Source organism: Gobio gobio, assembly GCF_949357685.1.
Source record: "Gobio gobio genome assembly, chromosome: 15".
Taxonomy (NCBI): Eukaryota; Metazoa; Chordata; class Actinopteri; order Cypriniformes; family Gobionidae; genus Gobio; species Gobio gobio.
The window spans coordinates 31,780,798-31,806,626 of NC_137108.1; the positions used below are offsets into that span (position 1 = coordinate 31,780,798).

General features: G+C 38.5%; 1 protein-coding gene across 2 annotated transcripts in view; it reads left to right on the forward strand.

The window, feature by feature from the left end:
• Positions 1-6,640, forward strand: part of sema6cb (semaphorin 6Cb) — a 160,234-nt gene extending 153,594 nt beyond the window's left edge. For both annotated transcript variants that reach the window (XM_079837110.1, XM_079837111.1), the window contains exon 21: positions 5,230-6,640. In XM_079837110.1, coding sequence (XP_079693236.1) covers positions 5,230-6,506 — 1,277 coding nt within the window. In that variant the 3' untranslated portion in view covers positions 6,507-6,640. The remainder of the gene's footprint in view (positions 1-5,229) is intronic.
• The last annotated feature ends 19,189 nt before the right edge of the window (positions 6,641-25,829 follow it).

Below are 25,829 nucleotides of genomic sequence, written 5' to 3' on the forward strand. Positions count from 1 at the left end.
ATATCTCATAATTGAGCTTCACAAAAAATAAAATTCTGCCATCCTAAAGACTTTTGATAAAAGTCCCAGCTAAATGTCCTTTATAAAAAAAATTTTATGGTCGATCGATATACCGGCATTGGCCGATAAGTTTTGCAGAAGTTGCAGAATGTCGGAAGTTGAAATACACATTTATGTCTATTTATATCTAATAAACATTTAATTTCACAAAATTTGCCGACAAAACGCTCTCCGTCCACACTAGCGTTTTCCAAAAGTTTCTCGTCCACTCTGAAACCTCGGAAGGCGCTAAATTCACCTTACAGCGCATGCGTAAACCCTCATAAAAGCTCTCTGAGATGATGCAGACAGAACAGCACATAATCAAGTTATCACACAATTCTTCTGGCGGATCATTTTATTTAGCAAAATGTCTCAACATTCACTGATGCGTCCAGGGCGCACTCAGTCACCGTTAAATGTTTGGTCTAAAACGTTGCGCCTAAAACGTTTGCTCTCATGTTTTGCCACAGGACAGAAAATGCGAGTACATTTTCTGTCATCTTTTCAGGACTGTGATATGAAGAGTATGTAGCATATTTTAGCAACTGTGAATAGCACATAATAGGCACAACTCTGGTATAAACATGAATATCTACTGGTTCAATATGCGTCACATGACTAAACTAACGTCATCGTTTTCAAATTCCACACTACAACAAGTTCTCAAATGTATCCATTTTGGAGAGCGCTTTGAGACTGCGTTCTTAACAAAAACAAAGCTTTTTGATAAGAACGCAGTCTCAGTGTGGACGAAAGGCCAGAACGAAGAGAAAAAGATGCATTTTCAAACAAATATGTATTAGTGTGGACAAGGCCAGATATTCTCTAGTGCTCATTTGTAGCCTGCATGATCGCGTGTTACTCTGTGCGTGACGGCCAGTCGCACCCTTGATTTCAAACTGTGCTGCACTATATTCAGTGTTACCTTTATAACAGGCTTGAACTTGTTATACCTTGTCTTTATTGGAAAAAAATTATCCCCAGTGTGCACAAACTTGCCAGATTACTGAGTGCCCTGCATTGTTTACTTCCTTTTTATTCATATTCGTGAAAAATATTGTAATATACGATTACTAAATCAAGAAGTTGCCATCTAAAGTATGTTTCATTTAGAGATTTAATTCATATTTATTTCTAACTTATTAAATTTGACATTATGCGGCAAGTTTCTCAATTTTTTTACAGATAAATAAGCACCTGGCTGAGATTATGTTTGTGTTGAACATGGAGTCTCTAGCAAAGGTTCCAACTATTTCAACTAGTCTTTTGAATGAGCACAAAACGGTAGCGGTTTCAATGTCATTATTTAAATGGTGATAAACCGAATCTTTACAGTATTTCTTTCATCTTAAATGAACATGTTAACTTTGGCAGCCCTAGTGTATGCACACTTATAGCAGAGCTTTGAGAGATTGCTCAAAAGTCTGCTTTCAATTAAGCACTTTTTTGCCCTTCGGCTTTTATAGATGTCTCCAGCACTTCTTTCTCCCACTCTCCATCTCTTTGAGAAGGAGTTAGTGGGGTTTTGACAGAGGCCTACACAATCCCTCACACAGCCGAAAGGAAGATTGAAAAACTTAGTTTTCACCACTGAAAAGCTGTCACTCATTTCTCTTCACCACTTCACTCTATCAACCTCTTTTCTTCTCACCCACTCTCTTACTCCCAGTGCCATTCATTTTTTTCTCTCCTATCCTTTCTCAATAAATCTGTCATCCTCTTTTCTTACAGTAGTCATCTTCCTCAGTTCTCTCTACCCCTTTTCTCTTCTCTTCATGCTCGTTCTATCTTTCTTTGAGTCAATGAGGAGTTATTGGATTTTGACTGAGGCCTACACAATCCCTCGCACCGCCAGGAGAGAATGAAAGCACCTTCCCTCTCTTCTCTTCTCTTCTCTTCTCCATACCTCCATCGGTCTCTATTACTCACTCGCTCCCACACTTTGTTCTACCATGTTCTATTTTCTTCCTTCAATTATTTTTCTTTTATTATTTATTTATATTTTGTCTTTTGTATTCACTTGTTTTTTTAATTACTTTTTTTTCATTTATTTGTTTTTTTTACCTCTCTTTTCTCTTTCTCACTCAATTATGCCTTTTTTTCTACAGCACTTTCTCTCCATCCTCTATCTCTCTGCTTTTTTTAAATTGTCTGGCTGATTGTCTTTTGGCAAAGTGAGGTCTGTCTGTATTATGCCTGTCCCTGTTCTTCGCGTATTTATGCTATATTTAGCCTCTTCTTTAAAAGGGAGATAGAAGATAAGCCGGAAGCCAAAAACTCTCATATATCTTTTCTTTTTTCTTTTTTACACACTGGTGATCATCTTGTTTGCATGGCCCTGAAATAACTGACCCAATTACAAATATAAAGATATAAAATATATATGTATTTATTCATTTATTTTAAGTTTTTTAATCAGTGTAAACTCTATTATTCCATTGTTTGCTTAAATAAACTGCAGTGCAGTGCTATAAAGTGTTATAAGTTAAGTGTTATATAGATTGCATTTGGAAGTACTTGTCATTGTGTGTGTACCAATATATGGTATGAAAAGCTAGTGAGGCATGAAAGAGGGCTACGAACCTGTTGTGACACTTAAAGTGTATGCATGTGAGTCACCCATCACATAGCATATGTTGGCCCTCAGTGCCTCCCAGGGGCCAAAGACCTCAGTTTATAGACCAGCAGAGAGCAGAAGAATGAGTCAGAGAAAGATAAAGGTCCCTTCCATTCATAACATCTTCCAGTATATTTGCAAATAAGTATGTTATAGCTTACAAGATAATGAAGCAAACTCCGTTAATTCATTTTAAAAAGTAAGCTGGTTGCCTTCAAATTTTGAGTTCATTAAAAAAAATTGAGTTAATACAATGGAGGAGATTTGTTTAATCAACAGAAACTCAAAAGACAAATATTTGTAGCTATCATGACACACACAAACACTTATATGAATGTAGCCATGATTCCCGCTCTGATCGATAAATTATATATGTTTAATTATGTTTAAAACATATAAAATGTATAATGCAGTTAGAGAGGGAATCAAGGCTTTGTTGGGACAGAATTCTTGCAATTACTCAGATGAAGAGGCGCTCTTTGGTTTTCTACCATAAAAACGTACAGAATCAGACACCGCTACTTGTTATAGAACACATTTCCGGTTATGAATTATGATACTGCTTAGTTGGTTGGTTTTGTTTGGTCAGATTGCTTTCTCACCTCAACCGAACTCAACCTCAACCGAGGCAATCTCGGAGCAATTGTTTTGGTGCGGATCCGAACACGATTGCTTTGTTCATTTCTGCATAAACGAACCAAACTAAAGGAGGAAACACCAGGTTCTGAAACAAATGCTCCAAACGAGCCAGGTGTGAAACTCCTTTTTATTAAAAAGAAATGTTAAAAGCTTCCAATAACTGTGAGATGTGGAGATGTGCGCGCACTGGGCTACTCTTTCAGAAGTTTACTTGGCTATAACTCATTCTGGTTTGCATCTTTAAACAGTTATGGAGAAAAAAATGACAGTAAAGAATTGAGTTGGCAGGAAGCTTTACTGCTCCTATAGCTAGCAAAGCACAGTTGCTGCTCGGCTAATGTGTTTGTATTGATGCCTGAAGGAAGATTATCCTTGTTTTTCTCACATAGAGTTATTATGCATTCATAGTTGTATTTTTGCTTGCAGCAGCTAGAAAAAGCACAATAGCGTCTCTCTCTTCTGCTCTCTCCCTAACTCGATAGCTTGCTAACGGTGGTCCACCCACTCTGTTCTTACACTGTGTTGTGTTTGCTGTTTCTGTTCGCTGACGTGAGCTTCAGTGAGACTTCGTTGGCCTTGCCAAAAGTCTTAAGCTGCTATTGCAACACATATTTTAAGCTATCTTTAGTTTTGGCTCTCTGCAGTCTGCAACAATGTTTCCCTTAAGACATTTTTATTTGATAAGATAAAGGTGTATTAAATGTGCTTGCTATGTTGCGAAGTGTTCCCAGACTTCCAAATATCTTTTTAAGAATTTTATGGCTTTTAGCTCCAGTATGTTATCTTTGATTAGCAATTCACAATTAGCAAAATGGTACACTGCATCCGAAATCGAATACTTCCCTACTATATAGTAGTATACAGTAGTATGACCTTCTACTTCTGGCAAGATTCTTAAGTGCGCATTCATTGGGCACTTTACTATATTTATGAATGGCAGTGAAGTGATGCAACTGATGCTTGTAAGGTCGCATGACCGTAACAGCATGACGGTCGAGTAATACTACACACATTCATACTATATAGAACATACTTTTTTACAGGCGCAAAGCAAGTTCAAATTCAGCTATAGTACATATTCAGACAGTATGCAATTTCGGATGCAGCGATAGTTTGTTCATTTATTACATTTATTCATTTTCATCTATCTGTCTCGCTTTCACCTCTCTTCACTTTCATGGCTGTGATGTATCTCAATTTCGAAAGCTAATACATCCACACTGTAAAGGAATCTGTGCTTTTTAAGTGATTTGTACTAAAATTCAACATAACTTCTTTTTTACCAAAGCAGCTTACAGCACAGTGTAAAATATCTCTCTATGTAAAATATCTCTAACAGCTATTTTTTCCATTTACTGGCTCTCTCATAAATAAGGAAGAAACAGAAAGAAATGCAGAAAAAGGAGAAAAACAAGGAAGGGCTTACTGTGCAGATGGCAGTGGGAGTTACTAATTATTTGAGCATGCACATGTTAGCAAAATCACCTCTACCCTCAGCTCATTAAGACCGTAAGGTGGTCCGTGCATTCATTTTAATTTGTAGTCACTGAAAACATCTACATGTCATTTTTCGCACCACCTTAACGCCATATGCAGCTCAGTGTAGAACAGCACAATCAGCTGCGAGTCAAACACACAGTGCTTCTGCTCTTGAGACTGTGGCTAATGAGAGAACCACTTAGTTTCCTCCAAGACCATTAGCAATTGTTCTTGGGGCTCTCGCATTATTTGATGTTGTACCAATGAGCATCTGCAGATTGATTCAGAACGGCCTGTTCAGCCAGCGCTCTGCTTTGTTTGTCAGCAGTTTCTAACATGAATAGAAGTCTACTAAGAACTCTACAGTCTCACACACTGTTAATAGCTAACCTAACTGGCAACTCGCTGTGTCTTTACAGTGCACTCATTTTGCTCTGTTCCCCTCTCTGCAGGAGTGCGCCGACCCCCTGAGGTAGATAAGTCCAACCACAGTGTTCACTACACTCTGCTCATTGCGTGTGTCCTGGTGGCGTTTGTCCTGGGAGCTTTCCTCTCGGGATTCCTCGTTTCCTGTTACTGCAACCACAACGTTAACAAGACCAAGAGGCTGTCGAAAGATCCAGAAGCGCCGATCCCACATGCTCTGTCCCTGCGGAGCCTAGCCAAGCTGAACGGCTTGCTAGAGAGCCAAAACAAGGATGAGAAGTTGGAGGTGTCCTCACCCAAACTCTACAACTCTTTCTTTGCTAATGGAAAAGAGCAGGCGCATCGCAGGAATGCCCACCATGCTGCCATGACAGAGCTCATTCACCCCCATCATCACCACTCTGCTGAGCTGTCCGGCCTTCCCACCCCTGATTCCACGCCAGAGCTTCCGATCAAGAGTATGAAGGCCTTCAAGAACCAATGGGAGAAGAATCAAAACTGCAATAATGCGAAAGAACCCAAGTCCCATAACATGGGAGCATCTCGGCCAACCACTGGGATGCAGCATCAGATTTTCCCCTTCTCCCATGGGCTGACCAACGGACAGGTACTAGGTGGCTCGGCACACATGGAGGAACGCAAAGTCCACAACGCAGAGCGCGTGGTAAGCCAGCCGTATCACTGCTACCCACACAAGATTGTGGACGTCACCTCACTCGACGAGCTTCTGAAACACATTCACGAAATCAACGTGGCCACAGGCAAGAGTCCCACTGTACTCACCTCTTCCATGTCAGCTAACGCCGGACAGATGGCCTTCGCAAATCGCATCCAGCCACATATCCCAGAAACGGAGTCTGCGCCGTACTACAGTTCCTCCACGCTTCCTCGGGACAGTCTCACTCGGCGCATGGACGTCCCACCGGAGATTCCTCCCCATCATCAGTCCACCCTGGAGAGAGTGTCCCGTCACCAGTCACAACGCCACTCTCTGATAACCACCCCCAAGATGCCCAGCGGGGGAGTGGTGCCACGGCAGCACAGCTTCAACCAGCGCAGCTCCCATCAGCCCCTCCTACTCTCCCGAATGAACTCTAACGGCAGCAGTTCAGGTTGCGATGTACGGCACCCGCTCATCGCTAACGGATACCTCTCTCGCCAACATAGCTACAGCGAGCAGCTGGATGTCCACCGTGGAGCTATTGTCCGTCGGACAGCTTCGCTCAAGCCTGACGTCCCGCCCAAACCGCTGTTCATCCCTGCTAGCTCGCCTGTCAACCAGGCAGGGAAGTTCAACTACTGAACAATGCAGAAGAAAAGCCTGTGGTTTTTCGTAAAAGGCTACTCGACCTCTCAGAACTGATTGTGGTCAAGAACAGTTGAAAGACTGGACAAAAACTTGCCTTCATAGGAAAAAGATTGGCTGCCAGTGTTGTCGACTTAACATTTGAACTGTGACCCGTTTTTCTCTGTTTCATGAATATATTTGTACCATATTGGTATTGCTCAGCTATTGGCCATTAGGAGGGGAGGAGTTACAAGAGTCCACCTAGATTTAGGCTGCCACAGTGATAAGTGTGTGGCTTTACGGTGTTACTTTGGATTGCCCCTGAACTTTTATCCGAACAAGTGTACACATCTTGTTTGATATTCTGATCTTTCTTGCTTTGGCTTAACTATTCTGTTGATGTAGAGTTGATGAACTGTGCTGATCCCAATTAGAAATGTGTATATATGCATGTGTGTGTGCGTGTGTGTGTGTGTGTGTGTGTATATATATATATATAAAAATATATATGTATGTGTGTGTATGTACATATGCATACCCAGTGTATGTATCTAGATTATCGAAATGGTTTAGCCCCCTCAACGAGTTCCTTCGCCTTATTTTGAAAGCAGATGTGCTGTGAAATGCCCACACAACCTGAAGAGATCTCTGTAAAAACCATAAGCAATAATATCCACCCCATCCTGTCCACTCGAGTGTAATGCACTAGACATCTCAAACTCAATAAAGTTACAATTCAGATGATTAAATGTGGCTAGAGAAACGGTTACATCAAAATACTCAAAATGTCCCCAGTGAAATAAATTGGCCTTAGTGTTATGAAGGAGATGTATGTGTATATACCTAAGAGGAATGTATTTTGTCTATACGCTGCAGAATCAGTGTAAGGTGCTCCAGTGTTTATCCTCTGTCTCCTCTATCAGTGAAAGTGAATCCAAATTTTTTGGAATCTTCTACAGTGGTATCATTGAACACTGTGTCCTAACCAGGTGTGATTAAGCGATTAAAGCTATCTCTGCTATGTAAATCTCGAGTCCAGCCCTGACCGCTTTTTTTTTTTATCATCATCTATAGCACCACCCAGAGTGAAATCTGATTGGTCTATACTTCTGCTCCATATAGCAGTGTTTGAAACATCAAATACCTGCCGATTGGTTCTGAATATGTCACGGAATGAAGCAGTTTGCCACATTGAACCTGGTTGCACCTATCTGGGACACCGCGCAAGTGTCCAGAACAAAATTATTTCTTGCTTTTGTCCTGAGTTATTCCTGTATAATGTTAAAACAAACAATGTATCGATATTAACACTAAAACTGTTTTGTGTAAATAGATGAACAATAACTAGCCAAATTTTAATTGTGTAAATTTGTGCCTTATTTAATATGATGTGTTATGGGGGGATGGCGGCAGAGTGGGAGAGGGGACATAAGAAAAGGGCAGAGAGGCCGTCATTTATCTTTTTATTTTTAATATTTGTATTTTTTTTTAAGCTTGGTTGTCTTAATGTGTCATAACTATTGTAGATATATATTTCTAGATACTTTTGATATCCCCAGGCTGTGTGAGGCTTTTGCATTTGGAACGTCTACATAGTTTTCCCTCCAAAGAGATCTATCTATCTATCTATCTATCTATCTATCTATCTATCTATCTATCTATCTATCTATCTATCTATCTATCTATCTATCTATCTATCTATCTATCTATCTATCTATCTATCTATCTATCTATCTATCTATCTATCTATCTATCTATCTATCTATCTGTCAATCTGTCAATCTATCTGTCTGTCTGCCTCTCGGTCTGTATCTTTTTTGTTTTCTTTTTCTTCTTGTTTGACTCAACTCTAGTTTAAGAAACCCCTGCCCTCACAGAACTGTTCTGAGATGTATGAAGTAAAAAGTAAGATACATTAACTTTTACACTGCAGCATATCTTCAGATCTTATGTTGAATGGCGAGAGTAAGACTTCTTAGGCTTTGCACTCTGTTTGGAGGAGAGACTTCTGCGTGTGTGTGTGTGTGTGTGTGTGTGTGTGTGTGTGTGTGTGTGTGTGCGTGTGCGTGTGCGTGTGCGTGTGCGTGTGCGTGTGCGTGTGCGTGTGCGTGTGCGTGTGCGTGTGCGTGTGCGTGTGCGTGTGCGTGTGCGTGTGCGTGTGCGTGTGCGCGTGCGCGCTTCATGAGGAGACCATATCAGTTGGCTGTAGTTCAAACACATACCTCCTTTTGCTTTTTCCCCAGTACTTTAGTCTGGCCGAGTAACTCAGAACAGTTCCTCTGCTCAAAATAATCTTCATCATCTTATGTGGCGTGTCTGCTTTTGCATTTTGGTGCTGGTCGGAAATACAGTTTTTATCATGTACACTTGAATGAACCTTTCGAATTGGCTGCCTGTAACTATGTGCTCTGTTGCCCCTCACAAAACCAAATGCAATGTCACATTTTAATGGACGGCTACCGCATCATATGCATCCCAGGTGGAAAAACGGACTGAGGATTGAATCCCTGCATTGTACTCAACGTAAACCGGAGCGGAGTGGAAAGAGACTGGAGTAGTTTCTTTGAATTTCTATAGATATCATGATGGAAAGGGAACTGCGTGTGTCTGTTTTATCTGCTTTAACCATTGAGGTTTCTGTTATTGCACAGTGTAAATACAGTCCTGGAGTTTCCCAGGATTCAGTGCTCTGTTATGATTACTACCGGGCAAAGCCCCATGAATTCTCCACCTCTGCTTTTATGGAATACTGTTGTATTTTCCTTATAACAGAAATAAATGAGAGATCATAACATGCAGATTGTTTTACTGATTGTGTGATTTGGTCTTTTTACACAGTTTACATGCTTTGCTTTTTGTTCGACGGGCACTTTTCAGATGGTTTGTAACCATTTTCCTTCAAAATCATTTTTTTATTATTTATTTTTTTGCTTAAAAAAGAAAAGAAAAACATGTTTGGGTGTAGTCAATGAGAGCCGAGAGTCTCATTATGGAAAACACAGCTGATTCTGGTGTCGTTTGCCAACCACAGCTGCACTACAAGGATGCAATGGATGATGTTTGCCATACCACTCAAAGGCCAAAAATGACTTGATAGCCAATTAGTTCCTCTGGGCCCTCGAATTGAAGGTGAATATATATTAAACGTGGCATCTATGGCTCTCTCTAGCCAGGTTTACTGCGCACTTCTACAAGAAAATTAGATATCTTCCATGAATAGCATACAATCTCCTCTCAAAGTAAAGATGTTTTCGCTGTAAATCTGCTGTTATTTGTGCATTTGTGGTGTCTTTTGCCTCTCATGAATTCAGCTCAGCAGTGCCACATTTTTGTAGCATTAGCACTTATCTTTGCTTTATATCATTTCTGTCTCTGAAAAAGACTAATGAAAGCTCACCAGAATTGCTTTTTTAACTAAGCTTCTTCAGGTCCAAAAGCAAATGCTTAGACCCATCCAGCCAACAAAAGCAAGGCAGAACCTGTTTGGTTTCCCACAGTTACTTGGGAACGGAGCTCCCAAAAACACCCAATATCCCACTTTATTTAATCCATGGATTTATGTCGTGTTAGGTAATTTTGCAATAAGTTATGGTTTTCTATCATCCTGCTCTGCGAGGTTCACTTCCCCTCTTTATACCCATAAAGACTCCGGTGCATGTAAGTGGCTCTGGATTCAGCGGACACACTAACTGCGGGTTGTCTGACAGGTGGAGCTGAACAGTCTCAGTTATTACCCACAGTTCTTAGTTCAGTACTCATCAGGTGTCATCAAGAGTGCTACTACCTGATATCACCCATGAGAATCATCAAATTCACACCAGAATACACTTTCACATCTCCTGGTTCTTCCTCCGTCATTTTCTTTGGCCCTCTCTCGCTTTCACTGGTTCTGTTTCTCTGGCTGGTTGTCAGCGCTCTGAGAGTGAGAGGGCATTAGAGAAATGTATTCTGGGAGATGGAATGAACAAATTTCATCTCAGAACTGTCAGAAGCAGCCGAATGTTTCTGTAGATAAAATGACATGCGTTTTGTTGTTCAATATATAGAATTTCATCATCACGGGAGAAGAACCGCTGTATAGTTTGCTCATTGGATGCGAAGGAGAAGGGGACCACCCAAAAACATTTCTGGCCCTGTGAATTTTAGCGATGACCCTAAAACTTTTTAACATCTGCTGTTCGCTCGACCCAGAAAGGTTTTTGTGATAATGCTGTGGTGGTTTGTTGTGATATATTTGGCTGCTTGAGTTTGTTTGTCAGCGTATGGTCTTTTTTTTTTTCTTTCTGTTTCACAATAACACAGCTGAAAGGATGTATACAGAACGGTGTATGACAATAGACACTGCTGACATTGCGACATGCATCTCTGCTGACTACATATGTTTGTGTGTCTCTGAATGTGTGTGTACTCATAGGCTCACCGTGTAATATGGGGCACTATTTAGCTGGTGATGGATAACATTATTTTGCCCCTTTATGAAGTGTGGATTATTGTTGGTATCAGTGTCAGAAATAAAATATTCCAATATGTGCTAGGTGTATTGTTTTATTGTTATGAGGGCTATGAGTTTGTCAACATAAATTAACAAATTCATTAACTTAATTTCTCAATCTGAATAATTGGACTGGGAATTTATTACCTCTTACCCATAAAAGTAACTCGACATCAGCAGATATTTTGTGATATGTGCCTAGAACAGAAAATAAGTAGAATCTAATAAAAAATATTATATTAAAATATTACTAGAGTTGACACTTTTTCTTCTTTACATTTTGAGGCATATTTGTCACTTTTCTGTGGCATTTTGGCTTTATTTCTGACCCTGGTTGGTATTCAAGTAAACCCCTGTTGTGCTCAGAATCCTTCATGTCTCTTTTGTAAAGAGTTTTTATCTTCCATTCTCTTTCTCTGCATGCTCTCTTTTACTGTTGGGACTGTTTCTTGTATCTGTGAGATCATCTTGAAAGATTTAGCTGATAGTCATGGTTATGATATTGCTGCCGCGTTTGGCATAAATATAGTGCTACACTCCTTCATTTGCATTATTTTTATTACAAAGAGAGATGGTTCTGATATTAAAATGCCTCCCATTTATTGTGTTATTGTTTTCTGCTGAGAATATGGGTTGTATCATTCATGTTGATACATAGTGTTTACTGTAAATGAAAAACGTTAAAAATAGCCTATCCAGCTTTATGAAATTGAACTTGCTATTTTAGTCAGGAAATATATTTTTGCTGAGGTCTTCCACGTGATGTAAGATATTAAATCCTCAGACTTTGTTTTAGTAGAAACAATAATGTTCACCTTCAGTTATATTCTGTATAAGTGATTATCAATTTATAGCCTATATGTCATACAGTAACTACAGCAGCATTGATCTGATTTGTTCAAAACCTTTCATTCGTTCAGTAAAGTAACAAGTTATATTCTATATGAGTCATTGATTCGTTTATTAAACTGATTCGTTCAACCAACTGATTCGTTCTCCATCCACGGATCAGCACGCACTCTCAAATCTGATGAAGCATCTATACATATGGCTTGTTGACAAAAACAACACATTAAACATCTAATGTATGGCTGTATCTGAAATTGCATACTCTCTTGAGTAGGTAGCCTACTTATTTTGAATAAGTGATTACTTCACGACCGCTAAAAAAGTATTTTTATAGTATGAGTCTGTGTAGTGTGAATGTAATCCGGACATACTACATTCGCCATGTTGCCCTTGACATGTGACTTACCAGCGTCAGTTAAGTCGCTTCACTTCCATTCACAAATCCTCTCCCGTGGCCTCATGGGAGTAAAGTGCCCAATCAACTGTTACTTAGCCTATGTAAATCTTTTGTTGACATCACAGCTCCTTATTTGCTAGTCTAGACAGCACATGAATGCTCTTAAACTGACACATTCAAACAAAAATTATCAACATGCCCATCTTGGTGATTATCCTATAGTAAACATACTCAGATATGTCTTAAATGAACGTTAACAGTCGAGGAAGACTAATAGCCTAATATTCCTGCTGTCCTTGTTTTTAATGTTAACAACAAATGACAAAGGCATCTCTCAATGCTCTTGACTGAATAACTTGTGTTACTTTAATAAGAATGAATCTTTATTTCATTTAGAGAAGATCGTATGCAGTGTTCTTTTACATTTGATTACTTTATTCAATTTGTGTACCTGAAAACTACTGTTAGATGCCTGAACAACCTGAAAAGCACAGTTGATTTTATTTCTATCTTCGCTCTATTGCAGTTATTTTTGCTATTGCTTGTAATTTGATTATCTTATTTTCATTCTTTTTATTTGACAGTAGTCCTTTTTTTCTGAACTTGGCACATACTGGACCATACCGAAACTGTGATCATAAAACCGTGATACAAACCGAATCATGAGTGATTTGAACCGTTACTCCCTTATTCAACAACCCTTTTAGTCTGGAACAAAAGAGTTATGGGTGAGTTAATGAATCAACCTAATAATTCAAAACATTTATTCATTCAGGAATGACTACAATGTGTTGGTCAGAAATGCAGTTCTGATTTTACTTTGTTTGGAGCTTTTTTGTCGGCAGAGCAAAGGTAATCGTCTAAAATGAAAGTTACTCAATACTACATCTCATTTGTTAAACTAAGCATTATCACGCTTGTGTTGTTATGAATATCAAATTATCCGATTATGGTTTGTTGAATTGCGCTGATAAATGTAAAAGACACTGGTCTATGTTCAAACTTATCTTCAATGCAGCGTTGCAAGCATCTGTATCATTCCTGAATGTTTTAGCAGATTCTCGGTCTGGCTTCCCTCTCATAGAGCCTTTTACATGCTACAGCACCGCAAACCACACAGCATTTGGATACATTTATATGAACCATAAACTAAAAAGAACCACATGGCTCCATAAGTGTACTTGGAGACAGACAGCCAGTGGACTGTGTCCTTGCTGTGTAAATGGCTCTTCAGAATTGCAGTTACAATGGTGTTATAAGACTCTGTTCACTGCTGGCTGTTTGCCTCATTTATATTTTAATAGTATGAGTCAAACGAGTCATCACCTCTTCTGGTTCCTTCTGAATGAAGATAAATTACATACGCATGTGACAGAGTAAATAACCTCATGAGTGGATGTCCCCCAAAGATGGAGCACTACAGCATATTTTCTTCCTGTTTTTGTTATGGTAATCTTGTCCCACTATGTCCTCTGTCCATAGACTTACAGATATGGCTGAGGAAAGCCTTTTTAAAACCAACAAATGTTTTTCTTTGCCCTCTATAACATACCCCTGGTGTCTCCGCAGTGATGCTCAGGGATTCTGAGTCTCTCTCTGAAAGCCAGATGGATCTCTACCAGAACTAAAGGATTCCAGGACTGAATGACTAGAAAATAATGTAGCCAAGTAGAACCTTTTCCTGAATTCTTTACTGGTCCTTGATCAACATTTCTAGTAAACAATCATAAGCCAAAAGTGACCCGTAGCCGTAACCTGTCCCTAAAAGCACAGGGAAATGTTGGGTTGGTATTTAAGTATTTCAAACTGTAATTCTGTAATTCTCCAATTCTCCAACAGTGAGCCTGAAGTGGTGGTCCGATATCTGGAAATCTGATCTTACAACAGTATATGGACTTTTGCTTACAGTTTGGTCCCCCCGCCATATATATTAATATATATTAATATATGTCTATATTAATATAGACATAATATTTTTGTTTGGTCAATGGCTACCGTCAACTGACATTTTACCAACTATCCCTTTAAAATTAACCTTAAAAACACAAATCATTTAATAACACTTAAATGTATTCTCTAGTGAATCTTAAAATGAGTATAATTTTTATACTGTACATTATAATGTTGTGATGCCTGAATTTGTCATTTTATTGTTTTACTTTTGCATTTGTTAGTTATCGATTAAGAAACATAACATTAAAATAATTACCGGCTTGATTATTTTAAAGGTCACCTCTGTATTAAAAACATCACATCTATGTGATGTCCTTACTAATATTGTGAAGCCAACACGTGTGTGTGTTTTGACTGGGGAAGTCCCGAGCAGTAGTACAGTAACTGTTAGGTCAGTTGAGGTTTATGCGCTATGTCTGGCATGTCCAGTATGCCAGCCATGGTACACCCCTCATTACAGTCAGGACTGGTTTCAACCAGTTTTCTCTGGTGCCCTAGTGCCTTTACTCAGCACTTTTACATAGAGACACAGTAACACACCTGCCACTGCCTGTCACACTGATACACACACACATATAAATATACTCTCCCTGACCATCTCACACTAAATTGGCAGCTTTCCCTGCCTACTTGCCCCAGCCTGCTCACCATGTACACCCTACATCTGTCCCCCAGAAGCTTGAATGATTCCCAGCCTAATTAGGCACATAAACTCAGCCCACACACGCATATATACACATTCTTCATCTCTCTACCCATTCCTAATTAACCTACAAAGCATGACCCCCATCCCAGCTAACACACACACTCACAGCTTGCCATAGACTGGCATTCGTCAGAGCACCAAACCATCTAAATAACTTCTGCAGGACACACGTACATCACCAGCTGTCACAGGACATCTGTTCTGTCACCTGATCCAGGTGAATTTTTGAGTTTAATAATACAGATTTTTAATTATTTGTTATCAGACTTTTATTTTGTCATATCAAGGTGTTTAAGAATTGTGAAATACGCGTATGATTTACATTGGAAATAAAAATATGGTCCAATTCTCACTATTAACGAGTTGCTTATTAGCATGCATTTAACTTTGGCTGTTTATTAGTACTTATAAAGCACTTATTAATGCCTTATTCTACATGACTATTCTACATTGCTTAATCCTACCCAATACCTAAACATAACAACTATCTTACTAACTGTTAATAAGCAGTAACTAGGGGTTTATTGAGACAAAAAGTTGTTAAATTAATAGTTAGTTAATAGTGAGAATTGGACCCTAATCTAAAGTTTGACCAAAACTATTTATGAATGCACAATGTCTTGTACACTCTTGCTAGTATCGGATCCGACCCCCATTTTGCCTTCAGAGCTGCCTTAATTCTTTGTGGCATACATTCAACAAAGTGCAGGAAACAGCAAAGGATTTTGGTCCATATTGACATGACAGATTTGTCGGCTGTACATCCATGATGCAAATCTCCCGTTCCACCACATCCCATCTATTGCATTGAGATCTGGTGACTGAAGGCCATTTGAGTGTAGTGAACACATTGTCATGTTCAAGAAAACAGTTTGAGATGATTTGAGCTTTGTGACGTGGACCTGCTGGATCAGAAAATGGGTACATAAAGAGATTGAGATGGTACTCAGGTAGGCATTTAAACAATTCTCGGTTGGTACTAAGGGCCCCAAAGTGTGCCAAGAAGATATCCCCCACACCATTACATCACCAGCAGCCTGAACTGTTGAGACAAGGCTGGATGGATCCATGCGTTCATGTTGTTTACGCCAAATTCTGACCCTAACATCTGAATGTTGCAGCAGAAATCGTGACTCATCAGACCAGGCAACATTTTTCCAATCTTCTATTGTCCTGTGCAAATTGTAGCCACAGTTTCCTGTTCTTAGCTGACAGGTCTTTTGCTGCTGTAGTCCATCTGCTTCAAGATTCAACATGTTGTGCATTCAGAGATGCTCCTCTGTAGACCTTGGTTGTTACTGTTGCCTTTCTATCAGTTGGAACCAGTCTGGCCATTCTCCTCTGACCTCTGGCGTCAACAAGGCATTTCCGCCAACAGAACTGACGCTCACTGAATATTTTCTCTTTTTCTGACCATTCTCTGTGAACACTAGAGATGGTTATAAGTAAAAATCCCAGTAGATCAGCAGTTTCTGAAATACTAAAACATTTCCTGTCTGACACCGACAACCATGACACATTTAAAGTCATTTAAATCATCTTTCTTCCCCAATCTGATTCTCAGTTTGAACATCAGATCGTCTTGACTGTGTACATGCCTAAATGCATTGTGCATTGAGTTGCTGCAATGTGATTGGCTGATTAGATATTTGTGTTAACGAGCAGTTGAACAGGTGTACCTAATAAAGTGGCCGATGAGTGTATACATATATATACACCGATCAGGCATAACAGTGAATAACACTGATTATCTCTTCATCACGGCACCTGTTAGTGGGTGGGATATATTAGGCAGCAAGTGAACATTTTGTCCTCTAAGTTGATGTGTTAGAAGCAGAAAAAATGGGCAAGCGTAAGGATTTGAGCGAGTTTGACAAGGGCCAAATTGTGATGGCTAGACGACTGGGTCAGAGCATCTCCATAACTACCCCTCTTGTGAGGTGTTCTCGTTCTCTAGAGGTCACTGTGTCTATTAAAAGTGGTCCAAGGAAGGAACAGTGGTGAACCGACGACAGGGTCATGGGCGGCCAAGGCTCATTGATGCATGTGGGGAGCGAAGGCAGGGAGTTACTGTAACTTAAATTGCTCAAGAAGTTAATGCTGGTTCTGATAGAAAAGTGTCAGAATGCACAGTGCATCACAGTTTGTTGCATATGGAGCTGCATAGCCGCAGACCAGCAGGGTGCCCATGCTGACCCCTGTCCACCGCCGAAAGTGCCAACAGTGGGCATCAGAACTGGATCAAGGAGCAATGGAAGAAGATGGCCTGGTCTGATGAATCAAATTTTCTTTTACATCACATGGATGGGTGCGTGTATGTTGCTTACCTCGGGAACACATGGCACCAGGATGCACTATGGGAAGAAGGCAAGCCGGCGGAGGCAGTGTTCTGCCGGGAAACCTTGGGTCCTGCCATCCATATGGATGTTACTTTGACAAGTACCACCTACCTAAGCATTGTTGCAGACCATGTACACCCTTTCATGGAAACAGTATTCCCTGGTGGCTGTGGCCTCTTTCAGCAGGAGAATGCGCCCTGCCACAAGGCAAAAACGGTTCAGGAATGGTTTTGAGGAGCATGAGTTTGAGTTGTTGACTTGGCCTACAAATTCCCCAGATCTCAATCCAGTCGAGCATCTGTGGGATGTGCTGAACAAACAAATCCGATCCATGGAGGCCCCACCACACAACTTACAGGACTTAAAGGATCTGCTGCTAGCACCTTCAGGGGTCTAGTGGAGTCCATGCCTCGACGGGTCAGGGCTGTTTTGGCAGCAAAAGGGGGACCAACACAATATTAGGAAGTTGGTATCATAATCATAATGGTATCATAATGTTATGCCTGATCGGTGTATGTATATAATAATAGTATATAATAGTATATCTTTATTTATAATAAATTATAAATATTATTTTGATAAGCTTCAACATTAATCAACATATATTTTTAGACATTAGTGAGTTTGCTTTGACATTATAAAAGCATTAGACATGTTTATCACAGGCTTCTGTATTCGATGAAGTCATCATAATTAAAGGGGTGACAGAACTTACCCACTGACACATCTTAACCCCACTCCTCCCTACTGTATTGATTGGTGGTGATATGTATTTAAAAAGTGCTTAGAAAGATAAATTGAATTGAAAAAAAAAAAGAACAGTATCAGTTCAGAGTCCAAACAAGCGGTGAGTAATGGCCTCTGTGCCAAGTTGTTGTTGGTTCTCGCAGGGTCATATCTCGGTACCCCAGATCCGGCGTTAACTCCTGATACCTGTAATCACTGTTTGCCTCTCTCCCCGTTCCCATTAAAGCTCAGGCTGGAGGAGGGGGATGGAAATAAAAAAGAGTGATCTGATGAAACGAGAGCAGACAGATTGAATGTTCCTATCACAGGCTTTTAGAGGCGGTCTGCAGTGCGGTGGTCCCAGAGGCTGGCCCTGTTCAAGAGGCTTTGAAAAACAACCAGGTGTCTGGACTCCACAGACTGAAGTAATCCAGAAGCAGCATGAGACTTTCTAGGGTGCTTTTGCCTTTGCGCCCAATTAGCTTGAAATTCTAACGGGCTAAAAATGGAACAATCTGGCTGCGTATTCTTGAATATGAATTGCGACTATCATTGAAAGACGGGGAGCATCTGGAGAAGAGTTCTCTTCCTGCTGTGCATGTGTAATGGTGGAAGAGTGCCAAAAAACATAGCACGGGGAAGACATAAAGCAGAGAAGATACTGCTCTGAGACTCCCTTTCCGTATCTGTGGACAACGCAGACTGGATTTCCAGTGAATGGGGAAGAAGGTCCAGACAGAGAGAGATAATGTGGTGTGTGAGGGAGCAATAGTTCACACCTCCTCTTGTAAACATTGTTCTTGCATTTGAAGCTGCACTTGAGCCAACATAAAAATTGTTTTGTGAACTGGAAACCTCATGAATGCACACATGTAGAAGAACTACGAGACACTTAAAGGGATGGTTCATAATACGCATTCCAACATAATAAACAAATAAACCTTTACTCACCATAAACATCTACTTCCAAACCTACTTGGACCCCATCGACTTTTAATGCATGCATAAAAGGAGTTAATTCTTCAAAGCATTCAGAAATAAATGCCATGAGGGTGAGTAAACTATTCCTGTAATAAGATTAAACCCTTCTTGTCTTCATTTTTGTATCTTTTTCGTCCTCACCCGCCCACCTGGTTTTGCTGACACTGCACCTGAGCTCTTTCTCAATGGCTCATGCTGACATTCAATTAGTCGCCTTAACCAGTGCACCTCCCCACAGTTAATGACTCAGAACCACAATCTTCCACAAGTATCATTTCTTTCCTCTTTTTTTTTTTCAATTAAATCAGTTTTCTCCAAACGGAGGCCAGAAAAAAATGGCCCGAGGGTCATTGCAGTCAGCGCGAGAGCGTGGAGATGAGTTCCCCGTCTCTCCGACTGCCGCTTTCCGTCTCGCCTTACTCTTTCAAAAGATTTTACTCTGATGAAATGAAGCTAAAATATTTCAAAGTGGCTTGCACACTTTTGTTCACTCTATAAACGCATCATTTATCCAGCACTTTGATGGTGAGGGAGACGTGTTTAGGACAGTTGATTGCAATGAACACGAGCATCAAGCATCTGAGAGGTTTGAGCTTGAAACATTTGGAAAAGATGCAATTATTTTGTCTTTCATCTTGAGAGGAAATCCGTCAAAGGTCACAGCAGGCGTGTCACACACGGACGTTTGGCTGCGGTTGTGGCTAAAAAGATAAGGAGATATGGAGAACAAGAAGCAACCACAAACATTGTGTGTGCATTACAGCGCTAAAAACGAAATGTAGGTCGTTAAATGCAACACATTATGGTGTTAAATGTTCCTTTCTTCTGTTTTCATTTTAGCATTCCACATTGAATGCCTCACGCCTCATTAATTCAGCACTCTCAGCTGAATAATAACGATCGATAAGATCATTAATCTTTGGAATATATGATCAAATATCTGTGAGCTACCCGCGCTTTTCTGCCATTTGCATTCATATTAGTATAAATGGGAATGAATCAGTCAAATGTTTCATTACTGTAATATTTCTGCCGAGGGTGTACAGCAGTAGTGTCTCGCTGTGTTCATAATTTAAAACAAAGGAGCTCAAGGTTTTATGTTGTTTTTGACTGGGCGGATGAGAGGATGTTGATTGGTGGATTTGTTCAAGTAGTAGTAGTAGTAGCCTATGGACCCCTTACTTACCCTTAACTGACTGGTTATTGTGTGTTTGTTAACATAAAGTCAAAAATCTAGTTAAGTGCAATCTTGGTTAATTAACTTACTGTGATTCTAACTAAATACAGCCTATAACTTGTCTCAAAACGGAGGCCAGAAAAAATGGCCTGAGGCGGCAGTCTCGCTATCCAGCATGTATGTTTTTGAGACATAAACTGTTTTAAATGTTAAAGGCTTGTGTTTTCATGTAGCCTAGGATAGTTGTTTTCCTTTTGTCTCTGGAAAACGAGTCCGGCACAAAAGTAATCCAGAGATATGGAGCGCCATCTATAGATCTACTTTTATAAAACAACGAGGGGAAAAGAACCCAAAGGTGGTGCCCTGCTGCCACCCAGCGGTAAGAATTGGAAAAAGTCATATAACGTTCTCTGTATTTCATTATAAAGCATTAAGCTCACCTTCGGTTAGTTTAATATCAGTTTCCACACCATCTGTTACCGGCATAAATTAATTAATCTTACATACTGATTGTTAAAAATTCACATTACAATTAAAAATTAAATTACAGGTTTTTTTTTTTAAATGCTTACACTAGGGTGACCAAATGTCCTGTTTTCCCAGGATTTTCAAGTCCTGTCCTGGCCCTAATATAACAATTTTCTATCCATACAGAGGGGGCAAAATTTAAATGTATTGAAATTAATAAGGCATCTTTTAGTAAACTTCGAGTATCATTTGAGTATCTCATTGCCGGGCTGAGTATCCTGGTTTTCGGTAATCATAATATGGCCACCTTAGCTTACACACTTAAGTGTACCTAATCTTCAGACCAAGTCTGCAAAACTGCAAGCACATTATATGCTTTACACTCAGTTTGTAATTGTAAAACAAACTTTTTGCCAAATGAAACAAAATTATCTACATGAGACATTGAAAACTAACAGCTCTTGTGTTTCATTTAGAAAACACTGCCATTTAAATGCTACAATCATTTCAAAATTACTCAATGATCATTTGTGAAAACACTCTACATAAATTGATCAAATCAAAACTCAATGTTTTGAGAAACAAATAAATTTTTGCCCCTTGCATTTCTGTTTATTTTGTAAATATATACTGAATAGCTACAAGTCATCACCTTTATTTCTGTAGCACTTTACACAATACAGATCGTTTCAAAGCAGTTTCACATTAGTAACAAATTCAAATTCTGCTGTAAACAAGCCAATAGTGTAATTATGCAGCTCAAGTCAGTTCAGTTACACAAAAACACTATTTGAAGAAGATTTAAAATAGTTTTGAAAGTGTTTGCTTTTGCAAGAGATGTGTTTTCCATCTTGTGTGCATGTTATGTGCTTTTGTGTGTAGACATTTGAGAAATGGAGCCAATGGAAATGGAAAAAACTGTAATACTACAATACACAATAGGGGAAAGTGGGGTGAGTTGTGCCAGTTTTTACTCAAAGTGAGGCCATGACAGTAATGTATTCAACTTAAGAATGTACATATATTTCAGGATGTGGTCCATCCCTGAGAACAATAAATTTGGATCTGAAATAAATAGTTTCAGAAATATAGCTTTTGGGGGAAAAAAAGTGGTCTCGTTGCACAACTTGCCCCTGGTGAGGGGTAAGTTGTGCCTTTGGGGAGAATAAGTTGGGATAAATTGTGCCAGTGATTTCTGAAGTAAAACAGAACATTTTAATGTTATGAACTGTACTGCTATATGAAAGCAAGACAAATTCAATACAAAATTACTAATTTAAGGACTAATTTTTAGATATTGTCACCCTATTAAACTGTTGGAATAAGTCATATTTTGTAGTTTTTGGGAAAACACAAAAAACTTAAATACACAATATGATATTTGTGAATCATTTCAGGCAAAAAGGCTTTGGCAATAGGTGCCTGTTGACATACATGTAACATATAAGAATAAAGTGGCTCATTTCTAAACATCCTATTGTGACTTAGGCCACTTAAAAAGTCAATAAAACGTCTCTTTATTAACGTAGAGCAAACTCAAAACTGAAATCAGTGTTAGCTAAATTAAACAAATGGCAGGTGAATCAAACACTGATGAGGCATGCCCATCTCCTTACTTCTCAAGATTATCCCCTGTGGGTATGTAGGTCTAGGTGGTCTGGAATCTGGCCTACTACTTAGCATCCTACTTGTCAATGCTGCAGGGGAATATAAACTTCTGCTCCCTTCTGGCTGCACCACCAAGTTTTTGGGGTGTAGGTAGTTTCTTGAGCACATCACCTCTAGGGATGACTCTTTCATCTTTTTCTTTAAATGTACAGATGGGCTTTCCATCCACAGACGTCTTACAACTTTGGCACAACTTAACCCAGGCCCTTTGGCACAAATTGGCCTACCCAGGACCCACAAGTTTGAAAAGCTAGCATGATCCAGCAGTTAAGAGCTAACATCATGTTAACTATATAGACTCATTGTGTAGCCTGCTAAAGCACTAAAACATGTGTGAAATGTTATCAAACTTGTCTATAATTGTTCACACTACAATCAAAAAACCTTGATCATAGAAATTTTACTTTGAAAGGGCTAAAATGTGCTAACCTCTCATGCCATGTGTCTCTCTTCTTTGGAGGATGAGTAAAATGGATGGCTTTTCAAAATTATGTGGTCACATGACCAATTTCTTCTATGGTTTTCCAGAAACAATGGGTGGAACTATATATACTTCCCCCCTGGCACAAATCACCCCACTCTCCTACTGTAATACTACCACAGCAAAATATATAGGCTATGCCTATTGTTTAGGTATTCTCTGTGTTCCTTGGAAGAATCTAGATGTTTTGAGTTCATGTGCCGTGAACTACAACGGATATCGGATAGATGGCGCTATTTCAACATATTTATAGAAGGGAATAGACCGACCGAGCATTGAGATGGCCTTTCTTTGACTGGAAATTCTCTGACTGAAGTTCGTCCAAACATGTAAAATAAGATATGATTTAAAGACGTAAATCTCAGGTAGGCTATTAAAGCTTATTCTTTTTCAAAGTTGATGGTTTTAAATGTTTTAATTTAAGAAAATAATTACAGTTTTTACAATCGCTAGGGCACATTTCTTAATAAGTTACTTAATACATTTTTTTTCTTCAAAACTCTTAACACCGTTCTCTTATCCTACGTTCAGTTTGGCACGTCAGTTAATTTAATATTCAAAATGCACTAAAACTACCAAAATACTTCATGTCTCAAATCAGCTCTTTCAACTCAATCCAACAGACACAACAGCAACCTTAAAAACACAAACAACAGGCAGAAATAGCATTACAATGTTTTCTTTTGTTTAAAAAAATCTTTACAAAACAAGAATATGACACTCTACTGCTTAATTGCAGAATATGTGACATGGTCCATGTTTACAATACAATTCAACATTATTCCTAAATGTTCCCCTTTTTTGAATCGATGGTAAAGAAACTGAAAGACTATAACACTTGTGTAGGTGTTCAGTTACATATAAATGTTTTGATAATATTTATTTTTTTAGATTCAGAATATATTTCAATACGGTATTACTTTAGAAATTTTGCAAATCTTTGTCTTATTCATTTTTGTGTTGTGCTAGGTTTTGAACTTAAATTGAACAGTTTTGAAAAGAGAACATATAAACGTGCAAATTTGCATGTATAGTACATCAAGTTTCGGTGGTGTTTGTGTCTTAAGTGAGAAAATAATTTATGTAAATTGAAAGAGGTCATAATTGAATGTAATCCTGTGCTACAGGATTGATAAATAATCCACAGTTTAGCTCATATAGACTGCTATTGTGATCACTGTGTGAAGTGCTTTGATTTGTCCTGCTATTGTAAAAAAAAAAAAATTGTAAATCACCTATCTGAGAATAAAACAATTAGGCCTATATCTATAACCTATAAACTACATATAGTGTAGGCCTATGCTGTTATGCTGTGTTTTTTAGATAGGCTATAAGACCATTTTGCATGGTCTGTGAAATTGCACTGTAAAAAAAAAAATCTGTGAAATTTACGGTAAAACAAACCGGCAGCTGTGGTTGCCTAGAATTTACTGTAAAAAAAAAAAAAATTACAGTAGCAACATTTTAGGTCTTACAGATTTAACTTAAATTTACAGTAAATAATAAATCTATTTCATTAACTGATATAATGTTATTCAACCTGTTGAAATACTAATATGCCTGCCTATCTGTTTTGTGCTTTTGTAATACACTGACAACCACCAAAAACAGGTGGTGATAGAAAGTCACATGATGAATTAATCACAAGCAGCTTTCCACAAGCTGAGGTAAATGTTAATATATAAACGGTGCACAGTGTCATTCACACAAATACTAAACACCATCATGGTAACACAAATTACACTAAAGTAGCCTAACATAATGATGTAACATAAATCCCTAATGTACATAACTGATAAGAAAAAACTAAGAAGAAACATAGTTATTTCGACAAAAACACATCAAATGTGAAACGTCACGCAGGGAATACTGGAAGTTTCAATGTACGTTTTTTTTTTACTGTAAATTATAATGACTTGTTCTTTTTCACTTCCAAAAACTGCACATTTAACTGTATTTTACTGTAAAATTACATTACATTTAATCACCGTATTTAATAAGGAAGCTTACTGTTAACCAGTTTCAGATTTTTAAAGTAGTATTTTTACAGTACACTTTTTTTACAGTGTACTAGTAATACAAAGTTGTGGGACTTCATGCAGTCTAGTCAAATCAATTAATCGCGATTAATCGCATCCAAAATAATAGTTTGTGTTTACAATATATGTATATATGTGTACTGTGTATAATTATTATAAATACACATACATAAATGCATGTATATAATTAAGAAAAAAAATATTTATTTATATATAAAATATTTATATATAATATAAATTATATAAAATGATATATATAGTATATGTATGCAAATATTTCTTACATTTATACATGTGTATATATATACAATGTGTGTGTATTTATATACTGTATACATAATAATTATACACAGTACATACACAAACACAAACTTTTATTTTGTATTCGATTATTCGTGATTAATCGATTTGACAGCACTAATAATAACTATAATTTCTTTATAATAAATAGACTTTTCAATATACGTAACTACTTAATATTGCACATATTGATCCAGCTCCCCCCATAATATTTAGAGTAATCAGACTTTCATGATGTTTATCATTAGTTACATTCATAGCATTCAGATTATGGTCCTCTGAGGCCTTTAAAGATTGATATTTATATATTTGATGACTAAAAAAAAAATCACAGAATCATAGTCAAAAAAATGCATATTATTATCTTCATAATAATAACACCAATAATAATCCTACCCTATCTTCATCTAGTGGTTTACACACTATTTATTATTTCACAAACACTACCTATTATTTAAGATTATGTTCATCCAGTTCTGTCTCGCAGTCATCCCCAAACATTTAGCGTTTTTTAAAACCAACATTCACTATGACGGAGAGACTCTCTGCACCATTCAGGGCTGGATATTATCCAGACTTCGCAGTTATTTCTCCACGGCCATCAATCGCACAATAAATAAATCAGTCAGTCATCTGGTCTACCAGTATGTTTAAATATATCCAGTTTATAGAACTCGTACAGACTGTGCTTCTACTGACAGAGCTGAAGATATGGAGACTGAGTCTATACACACACACAGAGACATTTCAAATGACAGCAGC